At 48.7% G+C, this 26,547-nt stretch overlaps 1 protein-coding gene across 1 annotated transcript in view; it reads right to left on the bottom strand.

The window, feature by feature from the left end:
- Positions 1–232: 232 nt before the first annotated feature.
- LOC122391792 (probable glutamate receptor) overlaps positions 233–26,547 on the bottom strand; it is a 43,613-nt gene continuing 17,298 nt past the window's right edge. Inside the window, exons 2-12 of the mRNA XM_043386037.1 lie at positions 24,407–24,591; positions 23,851–23,958; positions 23,350–23,562; positions 22,789–22,886; positions 22,321–22,497; positions 20,483–20,718; positions 3,694–3,911; positions 3,000–3,123; positions 1,160–1,271; positions 724–817; positions 233–423 (exon numbers count right to left, since the gene is read on the bottom strand). Of these exons, the coding sequence (XP_043241972.1) occupies positions 298–423; positions 724–817; positions 1,160–1,271; positions 3,000–3,123; positions 3,694–3,911; positions 20,483–20,718; positions 22,321–22,497; positions 22,789–22,886; positions 23,350–23,562; positions 23,851–23,958; positions 24,407–24,591 (1,691 nt within the window). The 3' untranslated portion in view covers positions 233–297. The remainder of the gene's footprint in view (positions 424–723; positions 818–1,159; positions 1,272–2,999; positions 3,124–3,693; positions 3,912–20,482; positions 20,719–22,320; positions 22,498–22,788; positions 22,887–23,349; positions 23,563–23,850; positions 23,959–24,406; positions 24,592–26,547) is intronic.

Below are 26,547 nucleotides of genomic sequence, written 5' to 3'. Positions count from 1 at the left end.
GGCTCGTCCAATATCCTAACCATTTGGCAGGTCAAGTGACACACCAAGGACGCCTGACGCAAAGCACGGAGGTGGGTGTAAAATAAATATCAGAAAAAAATTCGAATAATGATTATAGAAGAATGATCAACTCGATTCGTTTGGGTATAATACCTGCCTACATAAAAACGCATCTCAGATACATTGCGACATACAGCTTCATGTTTTCCATTGTAAGGCCTCGACATTCGCTAAGGTGATTTAAATATATATTTCGTAGACATTAAAACAGCAATAAAATATCACGAATGGCAGTCATCACTTGGGCGTACGGCTGTTGTGATGGCGGACGTACAGATGCTCGACAGCAAGGCCGACCACACTGGCGAGTGTAGCAGTCGCTAGGAAAACAAACGCTGAGAAGACGGACGACAGTGACAGGCCCTGGGGAGAGAAACGTAGAGCGGTGACAATAACAACACCACCAATCACCGGTGTGTCCAACCCGTCAGCCAGTCACATACACAGCACGCAATGGTCTGTCGTTTTAAAGACTGTCTTGCATTTATTTTTAAACAAAATATAAGATATATTCAGATGTGTCTTAAATAACGACCAGAGACGAATTGCGACGCATAACCATCACGATTTCGTTCAAGTGTTTAGGGGTCGACGAACGACCATCTTTAGTTAGCATGTCATTGCACATGTTCGTTGGTAAATATGCACTCAGGTTTGTACTACCTGTGAGTCGCTGCTCTTGCAGGCCTTTCTCGGCAAGCTTAGAAACCTTCCGTTCAGCTGATCCAGAATTCCCAGCTCCCGCATCCGTGCCAAACTGTCGAGGCGGGACGAGAAACGTTCGTTACTCAACTGCGAGCATCGGGTGTTTGAACAGCTGTTCGCTTCTGAGTGTATGTTGTCACGACTCACAAAAGAATGACTGGTCAAGAGTTTACGCGTGGGCATGCTTGCTTTAGCAAAAACATTGATTAAACCATTTGCTTCATTGTAAGTACAGTAGGTTTATTTGCATTTTGAGTTCAAAGAAAGATTATAGTGTGCAGCACCTGTCATGTTGCTGCGGTAGATATGTGCTCATAAGTAATTATCCAACAAATGCTCTCACAGACTTAATACCTACTGGCTTTATGTCAGCCGCCAACATTTAGAGACTCACTAGTAGTCAAAGAAAGCTCGGTAGGGCGAGTGCCGCTGAAGCGCCAGCGACGCCTGGCTGATCATGTAGTCATTACCGAGGTCGACCATGCTGCAGGGCTTATGGTTGGGGCCTGCAACGGTGCAACAAACGTGACAGCTGGATGCGCGCAGCGCAACAGAAGCTACGAAGTTGTACGATTTCACGACTTCACAAGTTAAAAAAACGAACAAAGTTCACAAGTTCTTATAAAGAAGACGCTGATTAAGATTGTTTGTTAGCATGCTTGTTTGATGGAGCCACCTACTGTGGACGTCAAACCGCGTGGGACGCGACTTTTTCGCAATAACTTTTGAATACGTTGCCTCTCAAGAACGAAACTTCGGCAATGGACATTTCAGACCCCGGCCTAATTTTTATTATTAAGGTTTTTTAATGTCAAATAAATATTTAGGGTACTTCCCGTTCACTCGTAATGCTAAGTGAAATATCAGCCCGGATGGCGGCTATCGTCAGGCTGCTCGCGAAGCCCCGCCTACTAACTACGAATTCCCTGCCATCTACCGTTCAGACACGACTGCCATCTGTCGGTCGATCCTCACTCAGAACCGGTTCTGCATGCTATGTGCGTCGGGTCTCAGATGGGCGGACATCTCGAAACAGAGATTGTTCAGTATGGCCTTTTACCAGGTTTTTTAATCCGAGAAAAAAACGAGATTGTTCAGTATGGCCCTTTACCAAATTAACTATACGAATTATTGACTTAGCAGCAGGGATGCAGAGCCTTGAACATTTGAGTCAGCTTCAGCCCCGGCTCCGGCTCCGAGTAAAATGGCAATACGGCTCCGGCTCCCACTCAGGGCAAAATATGACGGCTCCGGCGGATCCGGCTCCCCTCCGGCTATGCGTACCGGTGCATTACGGAAACATTTAAGTTGGGGCATATTGGGGCTTGGCAGGATAACACGAAGTGTACTAACGTTCCTGGCGGTTTGATATCTAGGTACAAGAACCTAAAATTAAAATGTTAATTAAAAAAATTAACTTGACTGTATAAATATATTATATTATTATGTATCTCATTTACGTAATTACGTTGACAAACTTATTAAATAATCATTTAATTATTTTCTGTTATTCTTAAATCATCGTAATATTTGGCGTACGCGTATAGTCTTCCTATCTGGGTGACATTCTTAGCGAGTCGAAGAAAATATTTCATTGATAGAAGAACGAACAGTCAACACTCGGTCCATTCTAAAAAGAATACTCTATGTTGGTAGATATTTGAGCCATCATTCGCCATGCACATTCGCCATGCATTCGCCGGGCAAGCATGAATAACGTACGCCATGCGGCTGGGTGTGTTGGCAGGAAGCACCGCGTACCAACCCCTACGGACCGCGACTGACCGGTCTCGGGTCAGGTAGCGCCTCAGGCAACGGCCAGCCGAGGCGGAGCTTAGCTCCAACGTCACACTATGGCTCCGCCCCTTGTGGAGTAGCCTCTGCTCACCGAGAGAGTTTCAGGAGCAAAATTTAACATTACGAGTGAACGGGAAGTGCCCTAAATATTGGTCGGACATTGAAAAACCTTAGTAATAAAAATTAGGCCGGGGTCTGAAACGTTCATTGCCGAAGGTTCGTTCTTGAGAGGCAACGCATTCAAAAGTTATTGCGAAAAAGTCGCGTCCCACGCGGTTTGACGTCCACAGTAGAGCTTGAGCCACGTAGGTCGACACTGCCTGACTGAGGGTGGCATAAGCAAAGACGTAGCAGTATCAACTGGCATAACACAAACCAGCCTGGGTTTCTGGCAAAGCAGGGCAGTATTTACCTAGCAGGATAGTAAGGATGCTCACCGAAGTATGTGGAGAAGACGGCAACGTTCTTTCCACTCAACAGCTGCTCCACACCATTAGTTACGGACCCCAACACAACTGAATGACTTCTGTAGACTTCCTGAAGAAGAGGCACTTGAGAATCCTGAAATGGGAATGAGGTGAGGTGAGCATTTCGGTGAATTCAGTATCACCTATTCAGGGATGATTCGCCAAATAATACAATTGTATCTCTTGCATCCACAATAAGCCTGTCCCGTAGCTCAGTTGGTAGAGCATTGGACTCCCGGTAGTGAGAGCCCGGGTTCGAGACGCTCCGGCGCTCGATATTTGAGACTCCTGACGGGGATGGTCTGCGGTTGGTGGGAGCAGCCGCAGCCAGTTGAAGTCAGTTGAGTGGGACAGGCCGTGTCCGGCTTTGAAGGGGACGTTAAACTTTGGTATCTAAATTCTCCCGTTACCCGGAATTGCGCGATCGGACGGTAGGGATCGGGGTCTACGCAACAAGCTCTGCTTAGCGTGGGCTCCGGCTCTGTCAATCCGTCCATTCAAACATTCGAGCTAAATTTATAAAAAAAAATAACACACTGGGACATTGGGCCAGCCTTTGGCGCATGATCTTGCCCTTCACACCCGCGGCTCAGTCGCCCGTGCGTAGAACAACTAGCATACCTTTGTGTTCTATATACTCTGGACATACCCTATCCCGCCTCACCTTGAAGAAATCGAGCAGTGCAGATGCGTCGGGCAGCACTAGTCGGTGTGTGTTGGTTCGTACCAGCCCGTGCAGGTCCTGGAAGGGCAGCGGGTACGTTCGTACCGCCAGCGAGGACACTAGTGTTGCCGAGTAGGCGGCTGACAGCGTCACCATCGTCATGTAGAACACCCAGAAGAAGAGCCGCGTGGCCAGCCCCGCCGGGGTGTCCTTTACACCTGTGACGTCATCAGTTCCGTCAGCTGTTCCGCCGTTGGGTTTTGACAGATGGACGTTGCTCATCAAACAAAAAGCATGTCAGAAATAGGAGCGTGAGACGTCACATCTACCCAAAGCTAGACACTTCATCACAATGTGCTTTACTCGAATGGTAAGAAAATACGCCCGGTTATATATGACAAGATATAACCGGTTTTTCCGCGACACTACGAGCGTCTTCTCTGGGGCGGCCCCGGAGCCGGGCCGACCTCTGCGAGCAGCGTTCGGCGGCAGGCGGGCGGCCGCCTGCGCCCCCGGGCGGCAAGGCCGCTAAGGCGGCGGCCTCCTCTGATTGGTGGAGCGACTCGTGTCACGTGACGGTGATGGCGCGGGGTTTGAGTGCATTTGCGTGGTCACTCTGTTCTAAGCCGCCCGGTCTGACGCAAGTCAGCAGTGTTCTCGCTCTGAAATGTTTTTGCGTTTACTGTGGTCGTGTTCAGTGGAAACTGGAAGACATCAAGGGAAGTATAAGTTCGGTTTTATATCAATGTTATATTGATTGACGAGGATGTTTTTTCCTTTCGGGGTTTTTATGTTTATTTTTTACTGGTTTGTTGTTTCTGTCTGATTTTTTTCCCATTTTCGGCATGAGGTTTGGTTATTTTTGTGCTTATGTTATGCTATCACGGTAAGAAGAGGGTCGATGAGCAAGGGGTCGGCAAATGCCCGGTATTATAGGTTCTTTGAAGGTTAGATGAAACAACGAAACTTGGACTGCTGGTAGAAATAGGTTTGGTGTGTTTTTCAGATTTTGGGAGATTGAGTGTAGGTATTTGCTAGGTGTAACATAGCTGTAACTGCTTTTTGTTTCTTCCCTGGAACGGAGCGCCGGACTTTGCCATTTACACTCCGTGTGAGTGAAATCAGCTCATGCTTTCTCGGTGTAGCAGCTCAGAGTGCACGGCCTGGCCGGCGTAGGGTTTGGTGGCCACGTGGTGTTGGCCGGTGGTTGTGCAGAGAGTTGGTAGAATTGCCGTTTGTGGTACCTGGTGTTGGTTGAACTGTGGTTCCCATACAGGTGAACGGTTACTGGCGTAAGGTGTGCCAGGTGGGCGTACCCCGTGGAGAATGAGCTGCTGGTGATGTTGGCTCTGTCCGAGCGTGTCCGAGCGGGGTCTTCATTAATGGGTTAGAGATTGTTGATAACAAGGGTACCAACTACCATAAAGGGTGAGACTTGAGAGGGTAAATGGAGTTCATTGTAAGGATAACCAATGCAATGGTATTTGTCTAAGATGGTATTGTTATCTGGTGTTGATAGGTTGGAATGAAAGGTTTAGTGGGTGATACAGAGATACAGAGGTGGTACAGTGGAACCCAGTTTGGGTATGATAAGTCTCGGCGGACTAGGATATTATGGATTAGATGGGGAATCATGTAAGGTGGTTTTGGGATGCATTAGCGATAGCCTAGGAAGTTACAGGCTATTACCCAGAGGAAGTTTTCACACCCATGTTTAACCCTCGCATGTGTAGGGGGGGGGGTCGGATGGACCCCCCCCATGGTTTTTCGCGAATAACTCGCGTAAAAAGCGGCCGATCGCGACGAAACTTTCAGTACCCTCGCATTGATCAATTTTACACCTACCCTGAAAATTTCATGACCCTGACCCAAATGACCTTTGACCTGTGACCTCTTTCCCGAGACCATGTTTGGCCGGAATCGCGATTTTGCGTATGTCGGCTCGCATTAGCCGCGCGTTTGCAAGCTTTTCGTGGTTTCAAACGTTCAAACATGTGATTTGATGTTGCTCCCATACATTAGGGTGGGTGTCAAGGTCACCTGAAGGTCAGGTCAGGTCATTGACCTTTGGTGACCTCGGGTGACCTCGGTTCACTTTTTCGAGTTTTACATGTTTATAGGCTAGTTTTTGGAGCTGAATTCGAATTTAGCAACCATTTGAACATTTACGAAGTAGTTTTGGTGACTTCGTAACATGTTACGAAGCTGTCAGAGGCGGTTGACACGTACTACGAATACCCGTCCCGACGCCTACTGGTTGACCTGACCTGACCTGACCCGACCTGGTCTAAATGCTTAAAGACATCATCTGTGATCAAAACTAACACAATATTCGTGATCAGCACCCCGAAAAACCCCTTAGCAGCCACACTTAACGACTTTCTAACAGGTCCCGATTTTCCCGATTTTGGGTCATTGACCTGACCTGGAAGGTCAACCAATGACCTAGGACCTTAAAATTGGGTATCATCGGCTTCCTCTCGTCACGGGCAACACGCTCGTTTTTTCCGCGAAGCTCTAGCTCAATCAGGGGCCAAACGGCAAGGGGGGGTCCAACCGACCCCCCCCCCCCTACACATTAGAAGCTGGAAAACGCCGCACACATGCGAGGGTTAAAGGCTGCAGTAGGTATGCCATTTTCTAGGATGCAGTTTGAGGGTAGCCCGGGATTGTGTGGCTCTCACTCTGCATTGAGGTACGAGTTAACTGAGTTTCGTTTTTTATGGTGTGGCGTTTGTAAATCGTTTTGTTTTTTTGCCAGAGTGAGGTGCCTTTCTTGTCGTTGGTCAATAGAGCATTGCCAAGGCATGCATAAGCGACATCTGCAATATGCATATCCTGCTGATATGTCATCACACGCATTGTCAGATAAATGGCTCCAGTATACTCGTATATAGCCCCTTTTGATACGAGATTTCGGCTAAAAATGGTTATGTGACACATTCTGTTTTTTTTTTCTTCCATGGCTTGGTGGTTGGCATCCGACTCTGAACGGCGACGGATCGGCACACTCGGCGGGGCCGGCCCGCTTTGCCAGTCTTCTTTGGCCGCTGGAGGATTCCTTCACAGCTCCCACGTCAGCTGGGGGAGTTCCGACCCCTCCCAGCTCATCTTGCTCCAGTGGTGCTGCCTAGCAGGTCTTACGGGACATCGTCAGGTATAGGCCAAGCTGGCCGGGGTTTTGAAAGGTACGTTATTCCATGTACGGGGCCCGATACATATCTGTTAATGGAGGTTCTAGGCGACCCGATAGGGTGGATAGTGAACGCTTGGGCATGGGCGATATCGGCATTTTTGAGGGGATATTTGGTTCCACCAATAGGGACATGAGGGCAATGCTGGTGGAAAGTAAGATACTAAGATAGTAATAAAATTGTGATAAAATCGTTAGGCGAAGTCCGGAGATAAAAATGAAATCTAGTCAACTCTAACGTTAGACGTGTTTTCAACCTTGGTTTGCTGCTGCTGCTGAGGGTTTTTAAATCGTCTGTAACTATCTTCAAAGCAGTCTATTTCTTAGCATATTATTTCTACTTAGAATATGATATGACCTTTCTCCTGCAAAACAGCGAATGAACATTGAACAATACAGGTCAGGTACTATCATCCTTAGCTAAAATGAAGTAAGTCAGTATGCGTTGTTAGGACTGGGAGTTCCCCTCAGTGTCCCAAAATTGTATTTTGGCTTGGGTGTCAAAGGAAAATTCCTAGGGGCCCGGGAACGATTTTCAAGGTGGGGGGGGGGGGGGGGCGAGCATATAAGATACCTCACATGATGCATATGAAACGGTGGCGTAGCTAGGGGTCTAAGGGGACGCGTACCCCACCTCCCCATCGGGTTCAAAGGGAGCCTCGGGTCCGAGGGGCCCTGTGGCGCCATTTGACCACTGGGGGTTAACAATGGCCATATAGAAGGGCCCCATGGGGCTCATTAGAGCACCTCATGGACCCTAAATTGTCACACTGATATCTCTTTAAGGGCCCCACGCCGGATTCTGAGGGCCTCTTGTGCCTTTTAAGGGCCCTTCAGTGGTCTCCAAAGGCCCCTTACTGGCCTCTGAAAGTTCTTACCGGCCTATGAGGGCCCAGTTCTAGGGGCATTTCCCGCCTGTGATGGTCCCGCAATTATTTTTCTGAGAGCCCTATAACGGCAACTGTGGGGGCCCTCGTCGGCGCTTATGAGGGCCCACACCGGTGTCTCTGAGGGTTTCACACCCCCAACTCTGAGTGCCTACACTAGTGCCTATTAATGCCCTATATCGGCGACTCTGAGAGTGAGGACCCGAATCCCTACCCAACACCGGCGCATCTAAAGGCCACCCACTGGTGACTTCTGAGGCCCCCCACACCGGTCCGGTGACTCTCAGGGCCCCACCGGCGTCTGATAGTACCATGCCGGTCTCTAAGGACCCCACAGAACTTCTTCTGCTGGCCTAAGGGCCTCTTGCCGGTCACTGAGAACCCCCTGCCGGCTTGTAGAGGGTTCGCGTCCGCAGCTCAGGCCCCACACCCGTCTGTAACGGCTCCACACCAGCGTCTATGAGGGCCCACAGCAACGCCTGTAAGGACCCTCACCGGCGCCTCTGAGAGAATCACACTAGCACCTCTTAGCGCCCACACCGGCACCTGCATGACATTCCCACACCAGTGCCTCTTAAGGCCCCTTACCGGCGGCTCTGAGGGCCCTACGCCGGTGATTCTGAGGATGCTAACGATAACCGAAGGCACCATACAAGCGCTTAGTGTCGCTGAGCTTTTAATCCCATACCGGCCTTCCAAGGGCGCCACGTCAGTGCACTCATTGCCCCACACCCCTTCCTTACACCCGGAGCGGGTAAACTGTGTACCTATAGCAACGATTTTACCACAGTTGTACGTTATGTATTTCTCAAAGTTGACTCAAGCTGGTGCAGTATAAAATCTGGCCTGCCAAACTTATGGCCAAGGTCAGGCCCAAACAAAAGCGGGATGACAACAGCAGATGTCAAATCGATACTGTAACAGCGGAAACCATTCAGATGGCAAGGGAAATGCCGTGTGTTTATGTTTAGATGTATAAAGGAAACAAGAAGTCCGGAAAAGGGAGGGAAGATCCTTTCTCGCTGCCTCAATGTTGAGGGGGCGCCGCCCCCTCGGCTCTCAGGTTGGGGGGGGGGCTGCCCCCTGTTTCCTGGGTCTATGAAAATTACTCACCAAATAAGGGATAAGGGTGGAAAATTGATGGTCAGATAAGGCCCAAAAGGAGTGGGAAAAGAATGTACAGCAAAATTTAATACAAGGCTGGTATGTGGAAAGTAAAATGGCTATCGATCCATGCAAATGTTTTTTCTTGGTAAAATTGGGAGTGGAAAATGGGCTTAGAAAATGGAGGCGAGTGAAAAGTCGTTTCCTACATAAATCAACAAATTTTGGGACACTGGAACGGGGAACCCCTCGCCAGCATCAGGGTTGACGTCACTCAGGACCTGCCTATGGTTGGTTGGTGGGTGAGTTACTGTACCTTCTATGGGTGACATTGAGCCAGCTCGGCGTTTGGAGGCAGTAAACACCTCCAAAACGTGTCGAACTAGGAAGCAACGGCAACCTTTATACCCATATTGGCCTGTTTACAGCGTCTGTATGCCGGTCATTTGGTCCCTGATCAATCCGGAGCTTCGCGGAAAGGCAAGCTTGTTGCCCGTGGCGGGTGATGCGGATGCTATCAGATTTCCAAAACGGGTATTTTTGGTATTCAGGTCGGGTAATTGCCCTGAACATTCGGAGAATCTTGGGATGCCCAATTCTGCAAGTCCCGGGTGAAGCTCGCTAGTCTGCCCGGGGGGTGTCCCCTTCTATACAACGACCCCGTGGCAGCTCGCTAGTCTGCCCGGGGGGTGTCCCCTTCCACAACGACCCCGGGGCAGCTCACTAGTCTGCTCGGTGGTGTCCCCTTCTACAACGACCCCGGGGCAGCTCGCTAGTCTGCCCGGGGGATGTCCCCTTCTACAACGACCCCGTGGCAGCTCGCTAGTCTGCCCGGGGGGTGTCCCCTTCCACAACGACGCCGGGGCAGCTCGCTAGTCTGCCCGGGGTGCCCCCTTCTACAACGACCCCGGGGCAGCTCGCTAGTCTGCCCGGGGGGTGTCCCCTTCTACAACGACCCCGGGGCAGCTCGCTAGTCTGCCCGGGGGCGGGAGGGGTGGCCTGTTTCTACAACGACCCCGGGGCAGCTCGCTAGTCTGCCCGGGGGTGTCCCCTTCTACAACGACCCCGGGGCAGCTCGCTAGTCTGCCTGGGGGTATCCCTTTCTACAACGACCCCGAGGCAGCTCGCTAGTCTGCCCGGGGGTGTCCTCTCCTACAACGGCCTCGGGGCAGCTCGCTAGTCTGCCCGGGGGCGTCACTTTCTACAACGGCCTCGGGGCAGCTGTCTGGTCTGCCGAGGACGTACTGGAGCTGGCTACCGCCAGGACGCCGGTACACTGTAAAAAAAATTCACTAGCTAATTTTGAAATTAGGCATTTTTTACGAGTGCCTCCCTTGCACCTCGTTACAACATATATGGACATTAGTAGTCAGAGTCATGCACGTTAACAATGCCCTTTGTGGAACAAATGCCTACGAGCGAGAGCATGTTCAGGAACCTAATTTTGCGCAATGTTAATGAACTACGCACAGCCTCACAGTGTTACCCGCCGTTGGCTTGTTCTCGGCCAGTTTTTGGCGTGTCCCTCAATTAGGTCATTTTGCTATTAGCTCAGCTGACGAGGCCCCGGCTGGCACCTACTAAACGGATAACCTTGCGTGCAACCCCGCTTGTTGTCACGAACGCCTGCAGCTGGTAAACGTGCTGGTAAGCTTGCGTGGTAAGCGGCTTCGGATGGCTATGAGGATGTGCCTCATAGCTATCCTCGTCGCATGTTACAACCTAGGAGTCTGTGGCTGCTTTCAGAAGGAGTCCCCCCCCCCGCATCCGGGAGCCGGCGTCCATTTTGTGTTGCGTCGCCATTACTGTGTGTGTCTGCCCAACTGCTCTTTGGCTTGATTGAAGGTGAGGCATCTTGTATCATTTGCTGTGTGCTCAACAAAAAGGTTGTCCATTTGTAAACAAAAGTTATTATGTTGTTGAGCTTCTTAGAAGATGTATAGTATCGCATAATGTTGCCCGTCGTTGGCAGAAGTGCGCCGGTATCGTCTATCCAAGTCAGAATAGCTATATGTTTGGGACTTACGCTAGCTTGTGGCAGGAATATATCACTTTATTCAACTTTAATTTTTAATCATTTTCCAGATTGGTATGCCTTATGATAATAATAATGTTAATATTGTTTTTTTTCACCCATTACAGATTTCTCTGGTAAAGAATGGGGCCATGTACATATGTCCTGGCCTACCTTCACCCCGCGACTGCCGCCGGTGCAGAGCTAATGAAAAATCACAAATGTTTGATTGTGGTTATTTAAGAAACCTGATTGCAAATTATTCAGTTAGTTGTTGTTGTTGTTGTTGTTGTTAAAGTTATAGTTATTGTCCTGGCGTTGTTATTGTTCTCGTTCTCGTTCTCGTGCCCGAATAAATGTGCTGCAGCGCTACTCAGTCTGTTTACTTGCGGGTGGCGGTCGAGAGTCGGGGGCACTGGGTTGACGGAATTCCGTCGACGGAATTCCGTCGACCAGTGCCCCCGACCCCGAAGGCCAGTAGTGGTACTAGTTAACTAGTGTCACTACTGGCCTTGAGCTAGTACCACTACTAGCCTTGGGGGCTAGTACAATTACTGGGTATGGATTAGTAGGCAGTGGCTAGTTGCCTTACCAGGCAGGGGCTATTATGACACCTAGTAGACGCACTACCCACGCTATTTACGTGCGTGTTGTCAAACTAGGTGGAGCACGGGGGTCGTATGCATACGAGGCACAGCCTTGTCGAACAAGCTTGTTACTCGGCAACTAGCCTAAAATTAGCCAAATTTACACGCTCCTGCAATGTTATTTTTGCGCTGAGAATTCCTCTACGAGGGGCTTGTAAGTTTTTTTTACAGTGTATAGCGCAGGCGTCATTCCGGAGGCTTAGAATGCTGATGCCGGCGCGCGCTGAGAGCTCTCCCCTTTTTACTGGTCGGCTATCTATGACCTGATTACCTATAGTCTCGTGGTCACTGTTTTAACCCCTTGCCAAGTTTTTAGGTAACATAAAACATTCATGGTCATCATTGCCACGTGTAGCACAGGGGCTAAGGTACTATTGGTCTCAAGATAAGGGTCCAGGCGGCCTGTAGGTTTGATGCGGTGAATACCCTCACCCTCGCCACAGCTGGAGTGGGGGTAGGGGAGGGGTTGCGTTCGGCCCGAGTCTGACAGCGGGGTCGCTCGCCACAGTGTGGTGTCCAGCGGTGCAGTCGGAATCAGGCGGCATTATGCCGGCGGCGGTAACCGGTCGAAGGGCCTGGCTCAGTCGCGTCTCGAGACGAGTTACCGAGCAGGGTGCCAGCGATAGATGAGAGGGGTGTGGTCAGGGCGCTGTTGGATCACCAAATCAGCATGCTGTCAGTGTGCTGGCGTTTCTCATCTTCTCATTGGTCATTGATAAACCACACGTGGTGTGTGCGATTGACCAATGAGAGACTAAGAGACGCCTGTAACTGGCTTCCATTATTGGAAAACCGACAGCAAGCAGAAACAACGACAGTGCACGGGGCGCACTAGCTTTGAAGGTCACTCCGCAAAAGCATAACTTTCCATGGTTGAGGTTGACGGGTGTTACCTACCCCAGACTTCTTGCGATTGCTCTCAACAAGGCAACCATAGAAAGCTGAAAATAGCACACCTGGCTTGATTCAAGCCGATTCTCTGGTGACACCAACGACCAATTACATTTTCAATTCTCGTCGAGTCACTGACCTTTGACGTCATAAAAGAATTCACTCGGTCCTAAAATATTGCGGCTTGGCAACTCCGTCATTGCTAGGTCAACTTTTGCAGATAAATAAAATTCACAGGACTTCATATTCTTCCGAGACCTTGCAACTTTTCTGTCTCGTAATTTTCTATAAAGTTCACGTAAATCTAGGTCAATGACGCGACCTCACCATCGTAATTCAACAACGAGCAAGGGACATATTAAAATTTGTTTTGATGATAAAAATGATTTATAAGACTATCGTTTGCATATGGAGTCGTGCTCGTATCGCTTCATTCCGTGCAAGAGAGATGCTCAACTTTGCGTTTTGAACCATGTGCAACGTCATAAACGACATTATAAAGATATTGAAGCTTTTTTGTCATTAATTACCGTTCCAACTGAAATACAGGGTGACTATATATTAAACCGCGAGTAGGTAGAACAAATCTTTTAAACGTCTCGCCTAACGGCTCGACGTTTAAAAGATTTTTTTTTTTCCCATCTATGAGCGGTTTAAAAAAAATTATCCCGTGCCGCCGATATCTTTCGGGTGCTTAATGGTAAAGAATTCATTTTGAATAAAAAATACGACATATTTCAGACTAGACGAAATGTCTACTCGACGTTTAACAGTTTGTTAATCCTCTAGACGTTTAACAAATCAGTTACACGACATCTGATAATTTTCTCTCTTTACACGTAAAGCAATTGTAAACGCTGTCTACGGTATCTTAGAGATGTCAATCGAATACCAACTTTTTGGCATACCGATACCAAACCGATACCAACTTGGTATTTGGCGTTTCGAGGCTAACACATTTGGTATTTTGTTGGTAGGTATTGTGAGTCCTCGCTAATGTAAAAGAGACTGTGACTTTGGTAAAAAGTTGGCATTTCCCTGATATTCCCAAGTCGGTTCGGTTTCGGTATTTTCCCACGGTTCCTGTTGGTATTTGGTTTGGTATCGGTATCACGACTTTCTGTAATTGACATCAGTAGTCCATATATTTAAAAACGCCTTCCCAGGGTTTCTTAATCCATTGCGGACGTGAATACTGGACAGATTATTAAAGAATTGCTAGACTCTCATCACATTCCAGCAACTGAACAAGATCCCAGCACCCCTGGTCACTCTGCAGTCTGGATTTTTCCTGCGTGGACTTCACCGTTTAACCTCAAGCAACTCAAGTTGCGGAGCGAATTCAAGAACCAAAGACCCTTGATGAACTGAACGCTGCCGTGTGTCGTCGAAGGCCTCGTCTGCACGATGGCCGGCGATCATTTGGGGCTCCAGCGGGGGCTTATTATTCGCTAATGAACACCCTGCACCTGTGCACGTGACCTGACCTCAGAGGTCACATGTAGCTCTGACACTTCTAACTTGATTGTGAATCGCTGGGTGTTGTTTTTGTTTGCAAGGCTTTTAGCTTAATTATGGGTGAAACGGCGGCGGGGGTCCAGCACCCCCCCCACACACACACACACTCTAGACCCCTCTCGGTATTCAGAAAGCCGATAGGTCCGTCGAGGAATAACGGATACAACGACAATGAGACACGTGCACTCTTGAAATATGTTTGTTCCGTGTAAATTTGATTTTTGAGAACGTTTCCTTGTCTTGTCTATAAGCTGAAATCGCCAATCAGCCTATATGCATTACCTAGCAGCATCGCTTCGAGTCCCATCGGTGGGAATGGCCAGAGGCGGATCCAGCTCAGAGTTTTTTTTTGGGTGGGGGGCAAACCATAACAATTTATCGATTCTTTCCATGCATCGTCCATAGGCGTAAAGTTAAAATTATGCCGTTTGGGGGGGGGGGCAAATGCCCATTTTGCCCCCCACCCCTGGATCCGCCACTGGCCGAATGGCTTCTATACTCTACACTATTAGTGCTTTCTTGGAATGATATCACGTTCGATAGAATTATAAAGCGAACACATAGCGAACGGGGCGAGAGTAACACTTAACATATTGTTTACTGGTTAACCCTGGCCGAAGCTTTTACAATGCAGCTATTGAAATGAACTGTTCAACAGTTGTTCAGCGCAATAAATGAAATTATATGAAACAACTTGGGAAATTAAAAGTTATGAAGGTTGAAATATGCAACCGTCAAGATAATGATATAAATAGTGATAAGTGACGTTGTCGGCGGTATGCCGATCATGACAACATTAATTGCTACGTCCTAAACAAACTGCCACGTCTTGCAATCTAAGGTGAAGCTGCAATGAATGACGTGTGAGCTACATGGTCCGGCATAAGTTGTATCCTCTTAAAAAATGTTCTCTCTAAGCTGCTACAAAGGGGACAGCGATTCGATCTTTACCGTTCAGTTTATTTCCCACGAACAGGGACTTACATACGAACGCAAATTTGCATGCTGGTAACTAGGTTGTGCAGTAAATACGGCTGGATTTTTTATCATGCCCGTTTGAGCTGTAACGACAAGGCGCCGCGGCTGGCCGCCGGCTTCTGTTTGTCCAGGTTCTGCTGGACGATAGCCTGAAGTTCGTCGATCAGGATGAGGTCCGAATGGCAGCCGGCTAGCATCTCTTTCCTTCAGAAGTCTGATAAGTTAAATTCGCACCACCGCTAGCTAGGCCTTGGCAGAGTGATGAGCTGGCGCGTCGTCCTGATTGAAAATGCATGTCAACATGTCATTGACCATGCGTTGGCTTAGTATTGGGCCGAAGGTAGGTAATGAGCCTCGGAGAGCTTTTCCAATAGCGTCTCACGGTCCTGTTTGGAGATGTGATAGCGCTTCAGCGCGAGCCGCTTGGCCAATTTTGTCGCTAACTACTGGCCCCTCTTCCCGGCTGCCTTTTTCAATGCGATTTATGTAACGTTTGAAATGGTAGGCGCACGCCGGCAAACTGGAACGATCAGCAACACTGCCAGCAGCCGCGTGCGTATCCCACCAACACCGGACAGTGCAGACAGTTCGCCCATAATTAAGACTTGCAAACAAAAACAACAGGCAGATGTCCCAACCAATCAGCTATGACACGCTGTGTCATTTCGGCCTGGAGCATGCCGACTGTCTGGTTCAGCTCCCTTGATAAAAATTTCAGACCTTCATTTAGCGACGCAGCCGTTCAGGTCGACAATCTCTGTGAAACTGGCCATATCTCGGTGATCCGTGACCCGAGGTCCGTTCGTCACCTCATGTTCTGCGGCCAATGACCGTGCAATGCAGGAGTGCAGCCTGAATCGTCATCCCTCAGGTGTAGACACGATTAGGAACCGGAAAGTGTTGTCATAAGTAGTGGACTTAATTTTTGCCGAACCTTGTAGTGTCGTCCTCATGCAGTGTCTTTCATTGTCAGCGAGGCGCTACATGGAGTTAAAATGGCGAGCGGCCCTCCCGGCGGAATGGTGAGCGTCCTTCTCTGTCAAACGCGGCGCTAGTTTCCGCCTAAGCTCCGCTGGCCCGCTCAACTGCTATGTCATGCGGTACAGTCTACAAGTACAGGTGACCGGTCGCGAGATCGGAGCTCCGTAGCACCGAGCGAGTGTGGCGAAGGTGGGGGTATTCACCGCATCAAACCTACAGGTCGCCTGGACCCTTATCTTGAGACCAATAGTACACGTAACAGTAGCTGCGGCCTCTGTTTTCAGTTGCTTAACAACCAATGGGTTTCCATGTTTTTTAAGGGGCGGCGCTAAAATCATAACAATAATAACAATAATACAATAATAACAATAATTATTAACAATAACAATAACAATAATAAAAGAAAAAGCAGCTCGCTAGTCTGCCCGGGGAAGCCGTTTCTCATGGCCTCGGGTGCTGCCCGGGATGCTCCATTCTTCCACCTTCTACAACGGACATGGGGCGGCTCGCTTGTCTACCCGCAGGTGGCTGCCACTAGGACGCTCGGTAGCGCGGGTGTCCTTACGGCGGCTTAGAGCGCTGATTCCTGGAGCGAGCTGAGAGCCCTCCCCTTTTTTTGCTGGGCGGCTGTCAACGTCCTCCGTTGATACTGTTCTAATCCCTTCAAAAGTTCTGGGAAAATTAATGGTCGCGCTGACAGGCATGTGCATAGGGTTCAAGGTAAAGGAAAATACAGCTTCTGTTGTCAGATGCCTCAGAACTCATGGATGGTTTTTTTCGGCGGGTATATCGAGGGCCTTTAGTTGGTGGAGGCTATCATCGCAGTAGTGGCTAATGCTACTGGTTGTTCGTCCTGCTGTAAGGGCTTCGGTATAAATGGCGTAATATGGTTGTTCAATGGTGACCGCTGTATCGCTCACATCCATGTTGGCAGGTTTTAGGGATCGTGGCGTTTCTGGTAAGCTTCGGGCCAGGTTGAGAAAATAATTACCTACCTTCAACCAAGCACGTATTTGGGTGGGTTTCCGCCACTGGTCTCGACACTGGCGGCGACTATAGGTCTTTTGTGTTAATTTGTATCCCACATTCGGTCTGCTGGTCTCGGGAAGGGGGTGTTTTATTTTGGCGCATTGGTGTCTGGGTGGATGTATTGAATGGGTGGGGACACCATTGCGCCGCGCGGGGGGAGGGGTGGCGGCCCGTTGGCAGGGCAGTCTCGGTTGAGACATGTATACTTGCTATAGTATGTTTGTGTCGTGTTCATTTGGGCTGAATATACCAATAGCCCCTTTTTGTACAGCTACAGTGTTTTCCTGGAGGGAGTTGGTTGTGAGGTTTGCGCTGAGATTGGTTACGCATAGCATAGCTAATTGTCTCTATGTTTGCTGGCAGCTCGAAGGGGAAGCGGAAAATACGCCCGGTTATATATGACAAGATATAACCGGTTTTTCCGCGACACTACGAGCGTCTTCTCTGGGGCGGCCCCGGAGCCGGGCCGACCTCTGCGAGCAGCGTTCGGCGGCAGGCGGGCGGCCGCCTGCGCCCCCGGGCGGCAAGGCCGCTAAGGCGGCGGCCTCCTCTGATTGGTGGAGCGACTCGTGTCACGTGACGGTGATGGCGCGGGGTTTGAGTGCATTTGCGTGGTCACTCTGTTCTAAGCCGCCCGGTCTGACGCAAGTCAGCAGTGTTCTCGCTCTGAAATGTTTTTGCGTTTCCCACCCACCCACCACCATTTTGGGGCTTTTTTTTACACGCACCACACTCTTAAATAAAGATGGGTTTTTCCACAAAATGTGGTTTTTTCCCCAACTAGGTCCCCCGGTTTTTTTCTAGTTAGGACTTTTTCCGGGGGAGGACACACACGACAGGGTTTCTAGTTTGGGTGGGGACACCATTGCGCCGCGCGGGGGGAGGGGTGGCGGCCCGTTGGCAGGGCAGTCTCGGTTGAGACATGTATACTTGCTATAGTATGTTTGTGTCGTGTTCATTTGGGCTGAATATACCAATAGCCCCTTTTTGTACAGCTACAGTGTTTTCCTGGAGGGAGTTGGTTGTGAGGTTTGCGCTGAGATTGGTTACGCATAGCATAGCTAATTGTCTCTATGTTTGCTGGCAGCTCGAAGGGGAAGCGGAAAATAAACTTATGTTTTATATGGTACAGCATGGTTCAGGCGTTGAACAAGAGAAACATATAACGGTAAATTTTGTGTTTGTTTTGTTTTCTTTGGGTAGACCCTTTCGGTCCAATGAGACCATTGCAGAGCCGGGAGGATGATAGGAATTAGAGGGAGGCATTGGTCTCGGCAGGAACCCTAGTGAGTTTTCGGGGCTAAGCCCATCTAAATGAACAGGCCGACCAGCCTCCCAAGTGCTCACTGCACCCGGATACGGGTGGGCTTCCTCAGGAGCTGCGGTGCCGCTCCAATGGGAGCCGCCCACATGGCATAAAGTTGCTGTCCACTGGCCAGCCCGGATCAGGGGTTGCGGCGTAGAGGACATGGGTTTGGTATGAATATTCTGGAGATGGAAACGACGCGCAACGGGTAAACGGTTAATGTATAAATTGTTGAAGTTCTTTAATGAGGTTAGTGCTTGTGCGTGGAACATGTTTATAAATAGTAGAAAATGTAAAAACATGACCTTTTTCCCTCGATAGTTATCAAAACTAATGCTGTAAAAATATATACTTTATTTGAAAGAATGTAATATTTCGACCACAGGTCTTTTTCAAACAGTTTCAAACTAGAAAAGATATCATTTCCATTTGCCGCATTTCCAACTGCCTTTCAACAAAATTTTATAGCTGAATCGTGCCCACTGGCTCACTAGCACAACCCATGAAATATTTGGCTTGATTTGGATTTGGCCAAATCGGATTTTGGAATCGGATTTGGATCGATTTGGCCAAAGATTTGGCCAACTCGATTTGGCAGGTCTATCTGAGTTCATTGGTGGCTTTCCCGACTCGCTAGCTCAATTTGATCGGGAGTTATTGACGAAAAATTATTATGACCCAAGTGACGTCATGAATGACGTCATGCAAGGTCAACAATGCAAAAGTGAAGCATCGGACTGTGCAGGGAGTACATGAAATCATTATTCCGTGTGCTTGAAATAGTTTGAGATCGCTCCCGGCGCCAAAATAGCAGTTTTAATTTTTCCTCATTGACTTATAACGGAGAGGTCACGTGACCGACCTGACCTCATGTAACCTTTAGGAAAAATCCGAGGGGTACAGATTGTGAGACCTCACGAGGATACTACACCCTGTAAGTTTCATCTCCCTGTGAAAGTTTCCTGGCACTGAGTGCGTTGCGAAGTTGCGACAACTGAGGAGCGTGCAGAGGTTCGCCTATGATGTCATAGGTCAGTGACCTGGCCTGGCCTGAAAACGCAGTTGGTGTCGCAAGATGCGGCTTGGATCAAAGATCAGGTATGCCAAGTTTCAGCTCTCTATCGCCGGTGTGCTCGGAGCTATCGGGAGAAAAAAAAACTATGGTGGCGGTACCCCCTCGATCGGCGAGGGTAAAATACTGAGCCATGCGGCACAGCATGCGCCAGGCGCTTGACGCTAGAGACATCTACCGTTAAATATATGAAGTACCTTGAGTTTTACGACACAGCATGCGTCAGGCGCATAGCGCAGAGACATCTAGCGGTAAGGATATGAAATACTGAGCTCTGCGGCACAGCATGCGCCAGGCGCATGATGGCAGAGACATCTAGCGGGAAGGATATGAAATACTGCGCAGTGCGGCACAGCATGAGTCAGGCGTAAAGCGTCAGAGACATCTAGCGGTAGATATATGAAATACTGAGTTCTGCGGCGCAGCATGCGCCAGGCGCTCGACCCTAGAGACATCTAGCGATGAGGTTATGAAATGCTTAGCTTTGCGGCGCAGTATGTCTCAGGCGTTTGACGCTAGAGACATCTAGCGATAGGGAAACTAAGCATCGAGTTTTGCGGCACAGCATGTGTCAGGCGTTTGACGTCGGAGACATTTAGCGGCAGATACTCGTATATGAAATACTGAGCAGTGCGGTACAGCATGCGTCAGGCGCCTACCATGAAAGCCCTCCATGTTAGGGATATAGGCATAAGGCATGTAGGTACGTACACGACTAATAAAAATACGGCGCGTAGAGTAGGGGGAACAGTCCCGGTAATCAGCGGCGTGAGCAGATATCACACCGCACTGTTTGCCAATTAGCTGGCGACTTTATACAGACACCTGTCTATAATTAGGTAATGTGATTACCATCCACATGTTGCAGCCAGCACTAGCGGATGATTTCATAAAACGGCGTCAAATACGATTGAGGCAGTTTCCTCCAATTTTGCTGAACTTAACGTCCAAACTGCTTCATAAAGCAAAATGTGGAAGTGAACATATAATGCTATTAATTATAATTTAGGTAGTGCATGTCGTAAAATACGGTGCCAGACAAACGGAAGCATCCAACTGGCGCATAACACGCCCCCCCCCCCCCTTCCCTGATCCTAATACCCGCTTCTAAAGGGTACACTACCAAGCTTCATGAAATCGGCCGCAGGACGCCTTTAGCGTACCCTTACCCTGCTGGGAGAGAGCGGCGATGCAGAACAGGGCCGCGTCCCGCCAGTGGGTGCCTCCGTGAGGTCCGGCCAGGTGCGGCAGGTGGCGCTGCTCCAGCCGGCAGAGCAGCCCCATTGCGGCGCCACCGAGCAGCACGCAGCCCACCAGCGCCGCCCACAGCGGCGGCGAGAACACGGCCACGTAGGTGGTCCAGCTGTACTCGAGCGTGGACGACTGGCGCACAAACACCCGGTACCTGACGGCGGGCCGGGCCGGGCGAGAGCCGAGTAAACAGACAAAGCCGGCATCGATCGGAAGAGAGGCTGCTGCAATGTCTGGATAAGTGATTGGTTCATCCACGCTACGGGATTAAGTGAATTTGCAGTAGCATTTGGAACGCGTTTTGCTGCTCATTGAGCTTGATAAGAAATGTATGTATATGCGCGGAGATGCAGGCCGTTGATGTGAGCGAGGTAAATGTATTTGATTAGGCTTTCGCATGCTATTTCCTGAATGCCATTTTTTTAACCCGCGCCCCACTGGGGTCTGTGTATAACACGCCCTACTGGGGGGGGGGGGGGCTATTCATAGCCCCCCTCCTAACTCCGAAACTACTGGGCCGATCGTCAAAATTCAAACGGCGTCTGATAGCCCCGGAAAACCTGTCGAGGGAAACCTAATTTCATTGACCTCGAGGACCGAGGTCACCGATGACGTCACAGGTCAGGTCAAAGTAAAAATTATTAGCACTTTGGCTTGTTCACACTTTGGGCTCTGGCCGCCGTCTTACAAGTCAGATCAGGCTCATTTTTGGTTTCCACACTCGTGAACAGATGCTCTAGATACCTTGAGGGTACCAAACTTGTACTTTGATTTTCAGGTCAGGGTCAGGTCATCACAGGTCACGAAAATATTATATCATGCGTCGGTCACGTGACACATGTTTTATGGTCCATTTAGGCCATAGATTTCGAATTTGATGTCGTCTGTGTCATTCGAGGTCATTTTGAGTCGAATTTAGCTTAGGTCAGGTCACTTTCAGGTCAAAAAAGGTCAAATTTTGAAGTTAAAATTTTTCAACAAAAAAAAGGTGTCTATTGGATGCAGTTTGAGCTCAGGAACACGATGGTGCCATTTATATTGGTGTACGATGTCAAATACGTACTGAAAAAGTGATTTGAAAAATTAATAATTGTGATTTTTTTTGCAATAATGCGTATAACTTGGCCATTTTTGAAGATATTTAGCTAAAACTTGCTAGAGTTAGTCATAATAATGCGTTCTGTCACATATATTCCGGTTTTTTCGAAAAGTCAAAAACGTTTTGAAAAAAAATATAAAAATATAAATTTTGAATATTATTATATACAATTTTCGAAATTTTCAAAATTTTGAAAATCCGAGATAGCAGTTTGATAGCGCGGTCAATTCTGAGTCCTTTCATGCAAAGAAATTGGATCTAGCTTAAAAACTAAGTTCTTGGGAGCGATTGCCGTGGTTCAATGTTTTGCGTCGAAATCGGACGAACATGACGTCACTCTGACGTCATTTCCGGCCGACCTATGGTAGCTACGAAGTTCAAATTTTGACACAATGTGTCAAATTAATGCAGCCGAAGGTACTGAAAGTTTGGCGTCGATACGTCAAGCGGTTTGGAAGTTATTGCAGAAAAACGGGAGGGGGGCTATAAATAGCCCCCCCCCCAGTGGGGCGCGGGTTAAGCCATGCCTAGTCGTGATGCCGTTTTTCCTCCCTTCATTTACAAGAGAAATGTCGCGTGGGATGCTACCCACACTTCCGTGTCAGGAGTCCACACCTGAGTGTCAGCAGTCAGTACATGAGTGTCAGCAGTCCGCACCTGAGTGTCAGCAGTCCCCTGGTGAAGCTGATGACGCGCCGTCGGGGCGCGGTGGATATCAGCGTGGTGACGCCCACGTCCACCTCCTGTCGCTCCAGCATACCGATCACGCCGTTCCAGGAGCCGTTGCCCAGCTGGGAGCCCCACTGGCCGTCTACTGAGAGGCGCGTCGTGTAACTGCCCACGCGAGAACGGGACTCAGTCGGCCGCAGATCGACAGCGAGTGCGGGGCTTGTGCGGGGCTACCACACACAGCTGTTGGTGATATATGCAATCAGTGTAGCTTGGTGTGCGATGGTTTATCGGCTTATTTTAGCGCTTAAAATTCACCCAAACATAAATTGATTTTTCACATATAAGCACTTTGGTAGTATTGAATTACATGACCCTATAGGAGCAATTTTGAAAATGCTAACTTAATTGTTCAAAAACGTTACTTCAGTATAATGTACGAATATCACAACTGACTTGAAGCGCAGAATGTCTGCTAGAATCTTCCAGGCGGTCCCGACGTAACCACCAACGTCGTCAGGAGGGCCGGGCTCGAAACTTATCAACGGTGGATCCTGCAAACAGAGGCGGCAACAATCTTTGCAACTCCTTTCCTCTAAAAAGAAAAAAGGAAGCGTAACAATTGTCAAGCGCAAAACTAAAATGTCCTCTTGGCTTCCGCCGTTTGTAAGATCTTTCTTAGATAATCAACTATCAACAACTGTTTATCACAAATCAATGAGGCTAATACACAGCCCTTCTTCAATCCCAGTCTCCTTCATTTATATATTAGCCATCCCAGAGCCAGAAAAGATTTGCTGGAGCAGATGGTCAGGGCCCGCCTAACCTGCTATTTCACTGGTGGGGAGGTCGGCATTCGGCAATGGAAGGAGTCGGGGAAAGGAAAACGGCTGTAAATCCTGCCCATGCTCTCCGCTCTCTGTGCTGACTCTCTCTCTCTCTCTCTCTCTCTCTCTCTCTCTCTCTCTCTCTCTCTCTCTCTCTCTCTCTCTCCTCTCCTCTCCCTCCCCCACCTACCTGGTTGGTGGCCACCCGTAGTGTCAGACCGCTCCAGTCGCCGCGTCTCTCATACAGAGACTCTCCGGTCCAGTCCCAGAGACCAGCCGAGGCGCTCCACCGGCCCAGACGCAGCCACCGGACAGGGTGACTGACACTCAGACGGTAGGTCTCCAACAGGTCAGCGCGGTCCAGGCTTCCGTCCGAGCCCGGCCACAGCTCAGCCAGCACCAGCTGGAACGGAGCCGCAGCGATTGAAGAGAGTGTAGGTATTCACCCAGGAACGGAAAGGATTGCGAGACTAGCGACACTGAGTCCTGTTCTCCCCGATACATTGACCCCAACGACTCAATCTATAGTAGGTAGTCAAAACCTTAGCTTCCGCGGCCGGCGAGTACTAACTACTAGCACCGATAGTTGCTATAGCAATTCACGTCATATGTAGAGAGAAAACGATTTGGAATGTGCCTCACCACACCTGCAGACCGTTACCTTTCAGATTATACCGACTCAAAGCGTTACCTGATTGTTGATTGGAAGGTACCAATCGGCGAGGGCGGCGCGGTAGTCGGTCCCGTTGACCAGCATCAGCAACTGGAATGACTCGTCCAAGCGGTGACTCCCATTCAGCTGTGGAATGTGAGTCGTGTGTGGTGACGCGCCGAGTCAACAGTCAGCCCGTGGCCACTTCTGATCATGCGTATTTCTGTTTTAGTGAGGATATTGTGAATTGTATGCATCGAAAATAATCTAGAACCACATTTCGTTTTGAATGGGGCGGCAAAAGAAGAAGAAAAAAACTTCGACGCATTTGCTAAAAGCTATTTTGTTACGTGCAACATATCGCATATGAGGTCCCTTATATCATACTGACATTGATCAAATGTGACTCCATAGCCATCCCAAAACATTTCGCAGAGGTCATTACCATTTAGTGTTGTCAAGGCATTGCAGAATTATGACCGCATAAGCTGAGCTCTTACTGCATGACCTCTACAGTTGACCGCATTATGAGCGCATATGGTCATAATGCGACAAACGGGGTGCTCCCACAAACCACCCACGGAGCGCCACTGACCCTGACGATAAAGTCCAGGCTGGTGTCTGTGTCGGCGGCCAGCAGCACCATTGTCTGCCCCTGGTGGGAGGTCACGGCGCCGTCCAGTCGCTCCAGCGGTGCGGAGGTGCTCAGCACAGTCTGGTACACCCCCACCCGCCGCAGCTCTGACGACCAGGTCGAACAGGAGGGCCACAAGGCATCGGCTGCAACACGGGAGTCTTCAGCATGCAGCAGTATCGTGACCCCCGAAACATTAATCAGCGGCCGGACACGGGCACTCAGTACTCACGTCCGGTAAAGGTGCAGACAACAGGCACGCAGACTCGGCAGCTGCCCAGGTTCCCAGTATCGTGCATGGAAACAACTCATCGTGTTTGCGCCATTCACATTTCTTTTTAGCATTTGCTGCTGCGATGGAAAGCCCATTGAGGCCAGCTGTATTTGTTCGGTGAAGATGGACGACCACGCAACACTCAATGCTACCATAAGATCGCCTTTGTTTCCGTCAGGACGATGTGTCATGCATTGTTTTTGTAGAATTTATACGACTTTAGCAACAATGTCACAAAAATAGGTACGCACATTGTACTTACGAGCCAGGCCACGTCCTAAACGTACCACAGGATGTAAGTATAAGGGACATGCGACTGTTAAAGCGTATGTCCACATACGTTTAACAGCGCATGTTGCGTATGGCAAAGTGTACATATTGCAACAACGTGGGCAATATTCAGAGATCTACTAGTCGTTTCATGGCTTATTTAGACTGCACGGGCCCAAGAAGTGTTTTACAGTCCTATGACAAACATCTGCAATTGGCCGTAGACGCTCAATATATGTAGAGGCGGGAAATGAAGAACCTTCCCTCCAAATGTGTTATGTTGAAGTTATTCCAAATGACCTTCCTCCAAAGTTAACCTTCCCTCCAAATGAAATTGACGTCTTCAGAAACAAAGTATTGAACCTATAATACATATTATTATATTATATTATATTATATTATTATATTATACTATTATAGCCCACAATGACGTCAAATGGTTGATTGTTGCAAAACTTATGCAAGCAGCTAAATTTCAAAGTCACAAACGTAACCTTAACACCGTTGCCAAAAAAAGAGCTTAACCCGGCACCGCCTGGGCTATTTCCGTACCCACGACAGCCTGGGGGGGGTCGGATCCGACCCCCCCCCTGTTATCTCGAGAACCAATGGTCGTATCGAGCCCCGCGAGGCGGCGTTCGAAAGGTCTCTACGAGACCTTCCCAAAGCACTCTTAAGATTTTAAGATTGAGGTCAACTTTCGGGTCAAGGTCAGGTCAAAGGTCAAATTCAGGGGTTTTGCATGAATCGGCTTACGGACAGCGGAATCGATAGCTGCTGCTCGAAACTCACCAAAAATGACCTCAAAGGCCTAGTGAAGGTGCCATGTGCGTATAGGGGTCATACTAGGTACAGGTCAAGGTCAGGTCAGGTCACGAAAGGTCACGGTTTTCACTTTCTGCTACATGGGCGTGCGACACATGTTTTATGGCTTATTTTTCACGCCGAATCCGATGGTAATGGTTATATGTGACCCCAAGTCACTGTGCTGGTGATAAATGTGCATTGAAAGCATAAAAAATCGTTTATACTATACATAACTAAACGAGGGCTAAGAAAAAAGGTCAATTTTTCAACTTTTTATTTTTGACATAAAAATGCACTTTTCTAGACGAGCTTTGTCCCAGGAATCTAGTGGTGCCATTTGTTTTCACATGCGATGTTCAGAAGTGCCTCTAATTCACGAAAATGCCTATGACGTCACCATGCCCTATGCATGTTGGAGCTATTTTTTACAATTTGGGGGTCAAAAATCAAGATAGAAAGTTGAAATTTGGGACATCTAATGTTCTAATAGAGCTCTACAACATATATTCCGATTTTTTGGAAATTCCCAAAATTTTGGATTTTATTAGCTGTTTTCCAAAAAATATAGTTTTTTGAATTTTTAGGGGTTAAAAACGCATTTTATGGAAAATCCGAGATAGCCATTTTAAAGAACTCGTTGAGCTGCGTCTTTTGATGTCCTTAATTTGCAAATTGCTTCAAACCCTGATTTTTTGGCGATTTTTTAAACATTTACCACTTTTTGACTAAAAACGCCATGTAGTTACGTCAC

This window comes from Amphibalanus amphitrite, unplaced genomic scaffold (assembly GCF_019059575.1).
Source record: "Amphibalanus amphitrite isolate SeventyFive unplaced genomic scaffold, NRLGWU_Aamphi_draft 000454F_arrow, whole genome shotgun sequence".
NCBI classification, from domain to species: Eukaryota; Metazoa; Arthropoda; class Thecostraca; order Balanomorpha; family Balanidae; genus Amphibalanus; species Amphibalanus amphitrite.
This window is presented reverse-complemented; position numbering and strand designations above follow the sequence as displayed.